Here is a 12,612-nt window from a genome sequence, read left to right on the forward strand (position 1 = left end):
AGGAATGGTGGTTGACCATGGCTCAGATATAAGGACAAGCTGAAGAGATTTTTGCTCATCATATTAGAATCCTCCTATCCCTGGGAATTATATTTTTCTGTTGGTTTGGCATTCTCTCTGGAGCAAACTTACTGCATATATCATGCATGATTATCATAAAGTGTTGCAACTTTGTGTCAGTATCTTACATAGAGAGACTGGTAAACCTGTTGTGTTCCATGACTTCTTTCTCTACACCCTTCCAATCAGCTTTGTGAAAGTTCAGGTTGGAGAGGAGTTGGGTGAATCTAGTAGCCCCTATGTATGTAGTTTTCTGTGGACCATACACTGTTAGTTCTATTATGATATGGTCCGTATCTTGTGACCTGAAATAGAAGGTGATCTCCATTTGTCTGTTCGTTAAAACACCTATTAGAAGGAGAGAAAGAAGGGAAGGAATCAAAACATACATCGCAACATATGTTAGAAGGGGAGGAGAAAATGTTGCTGATATATATATATATATATATATATATATGAGAGAGAGAGAGAGAGAGAGAGAGAGAGAAAGATAGATAGATAGTTTTGTCACCATAGTAACTTGCAAGTTTTGATCAAAAATGTGAAATTTTAAGTCTGTTAGCACAACATGGTGCAGCTACATTATGTAACAAATATAGGTTTTTTTGGGTTCTGTGTATATGTGTGTATTTCTGTATGTCTTTCAATATAGAAACAACACAATGTAAACAGCTTCAAAAACAAAAAAGACTCACTATATAACAATATAGGTGGTTATTTTTTATTGTTTGTGTGTGTGTGTGTGTGTGTGTGCACATGCATGCATTTGTTTGCTTCTTTTTGTCTTTCAACATAGAGATAACGGTAGCACAGTCTTTCAAGAAAGACTTTCGTTATAATGACTGGTTGTTGCTGTTGAGAGAGAAATTCAGTGAGAGAGAGAGAAAGAAAGAGTATGTGCATGTGTGTTTGAAAGATAGAGAGATAGGTAGACTATTGTCACCATAGTAACTAACCAGATTTTTACCATATAAAAGTCTACTATTAAATGAAAGTTCATGCATGTTTAACAAATATTTTTACTGGCAGCGGAGCAACGAGTAAAGACCTAGTAAATTAATAATGTTAGAATAGAATTCAGGCCAAAAACACCAAGAAAATACCAGCAACAAATTTAAACTTGTTATTCATGAACTGTTAGTCAAATACCTTACCTATTCAGTAAACTTAAATTTATGAGAATCCATGTATAATCAAAGAGGTATCTGACTGTTTAGTATATTCTTTTGTGTATGTTTCTTCTTCCCTCTCTTAGTTGTTCTATTCTCTAAATTTCAGGTATTTCAGAAGTGAAGAATATCTGATTTGCACCATGACGATCTACCAGGCTTTGCAATTTCATGGCAAGAACTTACTCAAACATAATCTAAAATTAATTTGCAGCAATTATCGCCATGTATCTGTAACCTGTGACATTCCCTCTAGAATTGCACGAGTAAGTGTAAAATTTCACATCTCAATTTGTTTTCATTCTGTGTTATTAGATGCTTCTTTGTGTGTGTGTGTGCATTTAGTTGTTGTTATTTGTTCCCAGAATTACTCTGATTGAGCAGATTCATGGTCAGAGGCATTACTACTGTGATCATCCAGTCCATCGTGACTTGTCAAAGGCTATATTATCCAGTGAATTCCAACTCTGTTTCAAGATAGAAGAGTGAAAGGTGCAGGGAACTTGTCTACCATTTCTTCTAGGTCAAGTGACCTTTGTAAAGGATCCCATGTGTGTACGTATGTGTGCACATGCATGCACACCAGTGTTTATGTGTGTATATGTGTGTTCAAGGTGGATGTAGTATGTCTCCTATAAGGAAATACCAACCTCAAACATGATACTATCATGCAATTTCCTTAGGCTAGAAGAGGGCATATGTAAGTTATGCAACCAAATCAAATCATTACAAATTGGAAGCTATTGGTTAAGTTGTTTTAGTGAAAGGTAACTCACCATGATGAGATGTGACATCACAACAATGACAATGCTGTATTTGAAGGCTTCATAAACACATGAATTTTGCTGAGGCTTCCAAAACTGAAAGGAGTAAAACAATTTATAGCTTTTAGAAGTTATAAATCTTGTCATTCTGTTCACTTGTATTAATCTTGTTTCTGTGTGAGATTTTTATTTCCATTCATTCATCATGTTTGTTTAAGGTGATGCAAAACAATAAATATGATACCAGTTTTGTTATTCTTAAGCAGAGACAACCAACTGTGTTTGAGTAGACTTGTGGCATGGTGGCAGTAAATCAAACATTTGGATTTAACCCAGAAGTCTAGTACATTAGGCTCCATTAGTTTAGACTTAGTGGCTTGAATGCCTCTTCCTACATTATATCTCTCAGCTCTCAAGAGAAAGATACTCTTGTTTTTTGTTTTGGTTTGTTTTGTTTTCTTTTCTCTTTCTTTACACTGTCCTGGCTGTGTGGTTAAGAAGCTTGTTTTTCAACCATGTGGTTTCAGGTTCAGTCCCACTGCTCAGCACCTTGGGCAAATGTTTTCTACTATAGCCCTTGAGCCAACCAATGAAGTTAGTAAACAGAAACTGTGTGGAAACCCCCTCATATGTTTATGCGTGTGCATGTGTGTTGGTCCCCCCCCCCCAACACACACACACTATTTACCAATCAGTGTTGGTCTGTTTACGTTCCTGTAATTTAGCAGTTTGGCAAAAGAGACCAGTACTGGAGTTGATTTCTTCAACTAAAATCCTTCGAGGTGCTGCAGTTCAATTACTGAAAGTAAAAAAAAAAAAACAATGAAAAACAACGAATTAACCAATAATATAATGTTAAGGTACATGCCATGTTGGTTGTAAAAAAATTTGTTGTTGGCCCATTCCAGATCAACACTAACCTTTTAATTAAAAGCATTCCAGCCATGGCAAGGTTGTCTTTTCCTTTCAAATTGTCTTTGTCTTTTTAAGACAGCATGATTTGAGAGAGATTTTGTTACTTTTTTACAGGTCAAACAGTCACAGTAAGTTACATCATGGTTTTCTTCCTGGATATTTTCCTTTCCAATTTAACCACATCTATGAAGTAAAGATGGTATTTGTTATTCAGGTAGCAGATTGATTGAGATTAATTATATACCCTACCTTTCATCAAGTTATATTGGTTATAGTTTGCTTAGTAGCCATGGGATTTGTAGTTACCTAGTATTATAATGTTAGTTAAATATTTCATTCTTTCTTATTAAAATGTTGGGTTTTTTTCCATTTTGTTATGATTTTTTCTAAAGTGATGAAAGCATCACTATTCTGAAGAAAAAAAAAGGAATGCATTCAATATTTCAATGACAGATTTAATATGAAGGTTTTAGGACTTGTTTCAACATTTGTCAAATAAGTTTTAATGATACATTAAATTTTTTTCCAAAATATGGAATTTTTGTTTCCTTTTTACAACATAGTGGTGGCTTATATTTGAATGAAAGTGTATGAATTAAACTCTAAAATTCTATGCTTATATATTTGTTTACTTATGCATTTTCAGTTTTGTTCAGGGTTGTTAGGGCAAATATTTTTATAATTGTCAGTTTTTGTCTTTCCGTCGCAAACAGCAGCACAGTAATTATAATATAGGCAGACTAACTAATAGCGTAGTCAAATTAGTGTTACCATACTTAATGAGGTAAAGTTAGAAATAATTATGTGCCAAGAAAAAGACATTATTAGTCAATGACCAATATTACCTCAACTAGTCTGGCAAGTATAAAAGATAGCTCCAGATATGTTTTAGTGTCTTCTTAGACCTCATCAATGATGTGCAGGCTTCAACAAACTTACTGAAAGATGGAAGAAAGAATAACATACTTTGTTTTTAGGGTGGCGTGCTGGCAGAATCATTAGCACACTGGGTGAAATGCTTAGCGGTATTTTGTCTGCTATTATGTTCTGAGTTCAAATTCTGCCAAGGTCGACTTTGCCTTTCATCCTTTCAGGATCGATTAAATAAGTACCAGTTACGCACTGAGATCGATGTAATTGACTTAATCTCTTTGTCCTTGTTTGTCTCCTCTATTTTTATCCCCCTGTGGGCAATAAAAAAATAAACATATTTTGCTTTGCTTTTAGGGCACAACTCAATGGACTGTAGCAAGTTTGAAAACATGATAATTTTAAAAAATTTTCTGGTTATATGATATATTAATATTTTTAATTATCTGGTTATATGATATTTTAATTGAAGCTATTTTTTCTTTCTTTTTAATTGTTGAATCCTTTTAAATCTCTGAGAATAACTTAGCAAATGCACATTGGAAATGTCAGTTCAACAAATGGTTTTAGAATCTAGTTGGCTACATAGTAAGACATGTTAACCTTACTGAGACTCTATAGATATGTTTCCACTCTGCTGCTGCTGCTACCTACACTGGCATACTCTAATACTTGAAATGAAAAATAGATTTATATTGTTTGTTAAAATATGTTGTCCAATAAATTTATATTGTTCATACTACTTTGAAAAATGTGAATAACAGAGCCTCACATTTTCCATTTCCTGAAATATTTCAGACTTTAACTTGTATAAGAAGAAGAAGAAGAAATAATAGTAGTAGTTGTTGTTGTTGCTGCTGCTGTTGTTGTTGTTGTTGTTCAAGCAGTTAATATTTTGGCACACCAGCTGCACCAAGAAACAGCTTCAAAATTCATCAGCAGCATTATTAGCAACAACAACATTTAGATGCATGCAAGAATCATTGCTTATCATTATACTTAGCTTCAAATCACAAAGATCTTGCAACCAACCTTTCCAAACTATGCACAAGCACTTTGCTCATTCCTTCTTCCCCAGAAATGCCACTTCCTGTGTTTCCTTCCTCACCCGCATTTTTCCTGCAAGCATTGAACTACAGATGTTTAAATGGGTACATCAACTGTATCAATTTCAGCACTCTGGGAGAACTTGCAAATGTCATAGTTACTGCACCCCACCGCCTTTGAGTTACTTACAAAGAAAACACAGGAAAAAAAAAAAAAGAAAAATGCCAAAACATCTCAGCAGCCCTCTTGTGCAGTCTCTTTCTCATCTGATTCAGAAATATATGCAACACTAACAGTATTAATTGCCATACTAGCCTCTTGTTACTAGCTTCTTCCAAATTACCTTTACTGAAAATGTCAATGTACTGAATATTAAAGTTGCACTTAATAAATATCTCTAGCTTATCTCTCCTGCTATTATCAATAGGGTCTCTTATTAGGGATTAACATATCAAATATCACTATTATCCACAATCTCAAAAATACTTCAGTAGTTAATTGTGACACCCAACAACAACCAGACAAGAAAAGAAAGAAAAAAAAGTATTTTATAAGCCCTTGAGCTCATATTTATTGAGGAAGGAAAATGTAACTGTAAACACTCATGCATATCCTCTCCATCACAGCCCATGTTTTACTGCCATGTAACATAGCCATTTGTACACAGGCATCATGCCATCTGCATTTCACTTTAAGAGAGAAGCCCTTTGTTTCTAACAAAAGTAACAGCACTCTGAACTTTGTCCAGTCAGTTCTTATTCTAGTAACTAGGCTTTCAGTGTATCCTCCTCCTCTACTTATTTGGTCACCTAGGTAACAGAAACCATCTACTACGTCTAAGGATCTCCTTAGGCATTTGAGGAAATCTATTTCCTGTGTATTCTTAATGATTATTGTATTTGCGCATCTGCAACACACCAAGACTACTTCTTCTGTTAACCTTCCTGTAATTTTACTGCACCTCTTATGTGTCCATAGCTTGCACTGGATACATCATATGGAATTTCTACCTCCTGCACCTTTTCTACATATTGAACTGGGCCATTTTCTCAAAGGAGTTGGTAATTTGTCTGCTTTTCTGTTATCTAGTATTTTGGCCATTGCTAAATTAAGTCTAAGGCCCTTTGATTCTGCTATTTGTTTCCACACCTGAAATTTCTTCTCTAATTCTTCTAGAGATTCAGCTATAAGATCAAGGTCATTGGTAGAGGAGTTTTCATGGGCAACGAGTTTTAAAATTCTTCTGTTATGGCCGGGAGTACTATGATAAACAAGATGGATCTGGGAATCAATCCTTGGTGAATTAGTGCACACTAATTTCATTGCTATACTCATTGCTGATATTCACCACCAGCTACTGATCTACCTCCTAGCTTCTACATCAACCACTAGACGAGTGAGTAAGGGTTCCTGTCAAAGGCTTTCTCCATATCAACAAATGCCAAGTATGAAGTTTTATTTTTGGCTAAATGCTACTTTTTCATTTAGATACAGGAAGATAACATCAGTAGTGCTTCTTCCTGGAGGAAAATCAATCTATCATACATCTCATCTAAGTTAACTCACTTCCTAATTAGTTGAGCTATGACCCTTTCTAGAACTTTCATGTCCTGGTCCAGCAATATGACACCTCTGTAATTATTTCTGACTAAGGTATCACCTTCACCTTTGTAGAAGTTGACAATAATGTTGCTATACCTCTCATTGAGCATGACACCTTCCTGGACAATCAGATTATTTATACAGGTGACTAGGACATATCTCACTTCACCAGGTATTTTAAGCATTTCAGCAGTAATTCCTGATAGGCCAGGGGCCTTCCCTATCTTCATATCTCTAATTGCTTTGTCTATGAAGCAGCTGTCAGCTCAGATAGGTGATCTCTCTGTTGGGTTCACATTAGGAAGACTCCTTTTCCTATGTATTCTCTACATTTGGCAGCCTTTTGCAATGGCATTTCTTTACAAAATCACTAAATGCAAGTATACCATCATCCATCTGAACACACAGCTTCACAGCTTTCTCTGAACTTTGCTATTCAGAACACCTCAAACCTCTTGACTTCATGCCACAGAACATTAGCAAAATTTTTCCATTCTGTTTCTCCCTTAGCTAAATATAACTTTCCTGGCTTCTCTTCTGACATAGTTCCTTGCTGTCTCCTCTCTTCCAGACCCTCCAGGTTTGTTTCTCTGCTTTTATGGCCCTCTCTGCTTCATTGTTCCGCCACCATGTCACCCTAGGTCTGGTTGAGATTTTGTACCTACCACAAATTTGGCCTGTAGCCCTCAGTAAGCTATCTTGTTGGAACTTCCAGTCATCCTCTATGTTACAAATCTGTAACTCCTCCCGCTTCTCATCAAATGCTTCAATTAGAACATCTCTAAATCTCTGGCTATTCAAAGGACCCTTAGACCCTTAAGCTTTCAAATCTTTCTTTTCCAGATTTGGTTTGCTTCTTCTTGAAGTTCTTTTAACCCACAGTCTGAAGTTGCTAATGACTAAACTACATTGAAGAATACATTCTTCTCCAGGGATGGTCCTTATGAGTAACCATCCATCCTGTTTTCTAGTGAGAATGTAGTCAATCTAGCTGTGTAGCCACTAGATAGATAGGAGGTCAGGTGACTGGCTGGTTTTCTGAAGTTAGTATTACAAATCATTAGGTCATTTTCATCACAAAGCTTCAATAGCCTTGTTCACTCCTCATTACAGGAACCAACTCCATAGCCTCCACACACACTTTGGAAGCCACCTGGATTCTGCCCAACATACCCATTGAAGTCACCAACCATGAAGATAAGGTTTCTGTCATTTGTCATCAAGGTAGTCTGAAAAACTGTATCATAAAAATCAATCTTGTTGTTCATCTGGCAGTTGGTTGAGGAACTTAGGTTGAAATAATAGTTGTTTTACTTTACAAAATTAGCCTAAGCATAAGTACCCTGTTGCACACTTTGAATACCTTGATCATCTTAATCACCCAATTCTCATTATACCATTTTGAAACATTATTATATATATTAGATTTAAGCAGTTAACCTTACAGGTGATTGTTTTCATCGTGTATTAACATGAACTAACATCTGCCTCATTCTTTCCCCTCTTAATGTATCTCATCCACCAAATACTGAACTAAACATTTGGCTCAAATTCATTCTCTAAACACATTTTTTCCTATTTGTATGATTCTACAGAAATGCAAGCTGGGCATTGATTCTCACCAGTTTTGCAGACCTGCAAATGTCATGGATACCATGTCTTCTCTGAGAAAACAAAATCACTATATGTATATACATAGATATCTGTGTGTGTGATCATCTTTTAACACTCGCTTTCCATGCTGGAACACACACACACACACACACATACACACACCTACTTTATTTTCTTTCTGTAATAGGTAGACATTTTGTTGTGACTGTTTCTTTATGCCATTTGTTACATGGCTACAGAAAAGCCCAAAAGACTTTTTTTCTCAGTAAGTTTTGGTAATTATAACAAACATTTCCTTTGTAGCCACGTAAAGCTCACCTTGTGTTGCAAGATGGAAGCTATTACCAAGGATATTCATTCGGCCATGAAAGTTCTTGCAGTGGAGAAGTTGTATTCAATACAGGTCTTGTGGGGTAAGTTTTCCTGTCTTTTTTTCCCATGAATTTAGTTGAGTGTCCCTTCCAACTATTAAAAACTCTAGAGTGAAGTAAGAATGGAACCCAATATTTTATCAGTTGTTAAAGCAATCATGTGATTCATCAGAAGCACAACAGTAAGTTGACTTCCAATAAGATTTACACTTACAGACATATTATTAGTGGTCTTGCATCATAACAGCACTGCACTGTGCTTCAAGTATTATTGTGATTTTATGATCATCAATGCAACAACACCTCTTCAAAACATCTAGAAACTAGAATATACAGTATGTCTTTTCAGTTTTTAAGACTACATGTGATATGAGGGATATGTGCATTTACTTTTAGATGCTATGGCAATGTAAAATATACTGCTGTAGTCATTAGAAACATTGTCTAATAGGATAAGTGAATTGAGATAAATTTCAGTGCATCAGAAAAAATATCTTGCAGTATTTAGTCATGCCTTTGTATGTTATGTGAGTTCAAATCTTGTCAGATTTGACTGGTTAGCTGATACTCTTGTAGTGTGTATGTATGTTTAGAAATGCTGCATGTATCTTTTTAGAAGAATTCTCACAGAGAAGAAAAATAAATTTAGGAACTATATATTTATTACATAAAATATATTTTATTCCCTGGTTGTTGATGAAACATAATCAAAATGTAGAAACTAATTGAATGAAATAATCTATGCAAGAAAGTTCAGAAATGTAGAAATAACAGCTAAATAGTGGTTTTTAGTAATGTAGCATGGAGAAATAGATAGACATGGCAATGACGTGAATGGCTCTGAGTCTAATCAACAAAGAAGCAAAGAGTAGGACAAGCAAACTGTTTTTATTAATGAAACACTAGACATTCTAGAAACTTCCAAGAGAAACGCGAAGCTTCTTGAATAATTAAGAATTGCTTCTCATGAAATATCTTCCAAGAAACTTACTAACGGGAGATTACTCTATAACACTTCTTGCAAGATTATATCATTCAACTATTTTAGCTACAGATGACAAACTACTACACCCTTTTGCCCCAGCTAGTTATGCTGGGCTTTTTTTTCCCCAACTTTTTTTGAAAAGTGCTAAGTTTTTACAGGAGACAGATAGAATTTTTAGATTTGCAATACTTTGTCACTATAAGAATCAAACATTTAAAATTTCTTTTAAATATTCTTTTAAATATTATTATTATGCAGCCCCGATCAGCAACAATTGGGATTGCATAACAACCATAACAACAAAATAAACTACTACTACTAACTGTTTTTACCTTTTTCTTTTCTTTTTATTTATTACATATTTTATTTATTCTCCTTCTCTCTCACTCACTTTCTCTCATTTCAATTTGCTCCAGATATCCTGAAGCCCTTTCAGACCCAAGTTATCGAGGACAGATATTGACATTGACATATCCAATTGTTGGCAATTATGGAGTCCCAGACACCAATATTAAGGATGAGCATGGACTAATGTTGAATGTTGAATCTGATCGCATCCATGTTAGTTATATTTCCTTCATCTGTTAGGATTTAGTATTTATATGATGAAGTCACACTGGTACCACAGGATTAAGGTTTTGGGTTACTGTATTTGTGATCTTAGTTTCTGATATACTGGGCGTATGATATAAATTTCTAATGTTTTGAGATTGTGGTCTATGGAATGTCAGTTTTGTGCTATTTTTTTCTCTCTTGCTAAATAGTGTTTTCAGTACATGTAAAAAAAAAAAAATTATTTCTGTGTTATTCATTGCAACTTGTATCTGCAGTTCTGCATCAATCATCAGCTGGAACCATTTCACTTCTTAAGAAAGACATGAACTTATAACTTCCTCTTTCCACTGACTTTTAAAAATCTCGAGATTACATATTTTGTATGGTGAATGCTCTAACACCATATAATAATTCAACCAAATTTTTCCAAGTAGGATAAGATAAAACAGGAGTCAATAATGGAAACAATGAATGATGTCTATTTACTGATCAATTCAAAAACTATCTTTTTACAGATTTTGTCTGCACTAGGGATTTATTTATTAACATACTTTATTCTACAATTAAAATATGATATTCCACTGGAATATGAATTTTGATAGTTTTTAATTCATTGAAATGATAATAACTAAATATATTTTGTTCTATTGGTATTGGTTATTTGTAAATATGAAGTACTGACTAATGCATCATAGAAATGGAAGCTTCCAGAATCATTTTATTCTTATGAAATGAAATCAAATGTTTAGTTTTATATTTCATTTCCACCAATTGATTTTTGTGAAATTTGAGAAAAATCTTATGCATTTAACCTAAATTAACATATTTGTATATGCAATTTACTGGTGAATTTTAAAATCAATTTGATGTAAAATGCTTCAGTATTTTGAAATCTTATGCATTTAACTGAATCATGCATTTATTTGGCATTAAGTTCAGCAGAACCAACTGTATTATGATTTTTTTTTTTGTAGGTTTCTGGTTTGATTGTACAAGATTATTCCCACCAACACAGCCACTGGAATTCAGTCAAATCACTCTCCCAGTGGCTTAAAGAAGACGAAATACCTGCCTTGTATGGTATTGACACCAGGATGATAACAAAGAAAGTTCGCGACATGGTAAGGAGTTCCCAATATATATATCATCATGATTACAGTTTCAGTGTCCACTTTCACATGTTTAACATGGATCAAGTGAAAGTTGTTGAAGCAGATTTTCTACAACCAAACGTTCTTCCTGTCACCAACCTTCAATTCATGTTTTTAATGGAAGACTGATAATGAATGATACTTCTTGTATGATAATGACACAACTATCACATAATGTCAGGACAAGAAGACACACATGCACACACTTTCTCACATACATGACAGATTTCTTTTAGTTTCCATCTACCAAATCTACTCACAAGGCTTTGGTTGACCTAGGGCAAGTATCTTCTACTATTAGAAGTCCATGGTGCCACACAGTGGGATTGAAACCAAACCCATGCATAGATCTGCAGTTGTTCATGCTGCTCTGGCTGGCTGGCTGGCTCTTTTAAAGGTTCAGTTTTTGTTTTTTTTGCATTAAAGCCATGTGTTATAACAACAGTTTCTGAAGTAGGAAATAGTTCGCATTTATTTGGTATTTCTTTGATGAGTAAATTACTTTTATAGTTAAGTCTTCATGTATCTGTATGTTGATCTTAAAATATAAAGAATTACTTTGTAAGAAACTAAGACAGAAAAACTGTGTATAAAGTGTATCTCTGTATATGTATTAAAATGTTATTTTCAAGAGTAAATTCTGAACTGTGTCTTCAGTTTTCACTATTTGTTTTAAAAATCATATAGGGCACAGTCTTAGGAAAGATTGAATTTGAAGATCAGCCTGTGGAATTTATTAATCCAAATACTCGAAACCTGATGGCAGAAATCTCAACAAATGTAAGTTTCTATAGTTTTTCTTTTTTTTTTGACAGGGTGGAGTTGAAAATTGTTATTGCTGTTTTTTTTTGTTTTTTTTTTGTTTTTTTTTTTAATATTTGGATAGTGAAATTATCATCATTGTTATTAGTGTAGCCAAATTAGAAGTAATTAAAATGGTATACTTTACAATATTAAATGTTTAGTATGTCATTGCTTTGGACTAAAATCATTTAATCTTTACATTATGGGTTTGTTGAAACAAGCAGTAGTAAGATAATTGGATCTCATTGACTGAACATATCACCCTAAAGAAACAACTTCTAGTTAGATAAAATAATAATTATAATAATAATTATTATAATAATAGTTTCTAATTTTGACACAAGGCAAGAAATTTCAGGAGTGGTGTAAGTCAATTACATCAACTCCAGTGCTCAATTGGTACTTATTTTCTCAACTCCAAAAGGATGAAAGGTAAATAATAATAACAATAATAATAAAGGTTTCAAATTTTCACACAAAGTCAACAATTTTGAGGGTACAATATTTTTATCAATCCCAAAAGGATGAAAGGCAAAGTTGATCATATAAAAGCATATAAAAATAATAATTACAAGGGTTGACAAAAGAATTGAGGACAATACAAGACAGTACAATGTGAAATTACATTAAAAGTGTAAAAGAGGGGAAAATACAAACAAAAGAAGTAGATGGAGAAACCAACGAAGGTTGTTTGTGGAAAACTCA

General features: G+C 34.0%; 1 protein-coding gene across 2 annotated transcripts in view; it reads left to right on the forward strand.

The window, feature by feature from the left end:
- Positions 1-12,612, forward strand: part of LOC106879763 (carbamoyl-phosphate synthase [ammonia], mitochondrial) — an 83,554-nt gene that overhangs the window by 11,299 nt on the left and 59,643 nt on the right. The window contains exons 1-6 of one of the 2 annotated variants that reach the window (XM_089358736.1): positions 1,085-1,196; positions 1,339-1,495; positions 8,345-8,454; positions 9,814-9,958; positions 10,927-11,073; positions 11,791-11,883. In XM_089358736.1, the coding sequence (XP_089214862.1) occupies positions 1,373-1,495; positions 8,345-8,454; positions 9,814-9,958; positions 10,927-11,073; positions 11,791-11,883 (618 nt within the window). In that variant the 5' untranslated portion in view covers positions 1,085-1,196; positions 1,339-1,372. Of the gene's footprint in view, positions 1-1,084; positions 1,197-1,338; positions 1,496-8,344; positions 8,455-9,813; positions 9,959-10,926; positions 11,074-11,790; positions 11,884-12,612 lie in introns of those variants that run through there. The other variant, XM_089358735.1, reaches the window with a different exon arrangement.

The sequence above is a fragment of the Octopus bimaculoides genome, chromosome 10 (genome assembly GCF_046866305.1).
Source record: "Octopus bimaculoides isolate indiv1 chromosome 10, ASM4686630v1, whole genome shotgun sequence".
Lineage (NCBI taxonomy): Eukaryota > Metazoa > Mollusca > Cephalopoda > Octopoda > Octopodidae > Octopus > Octopus bimaculoides.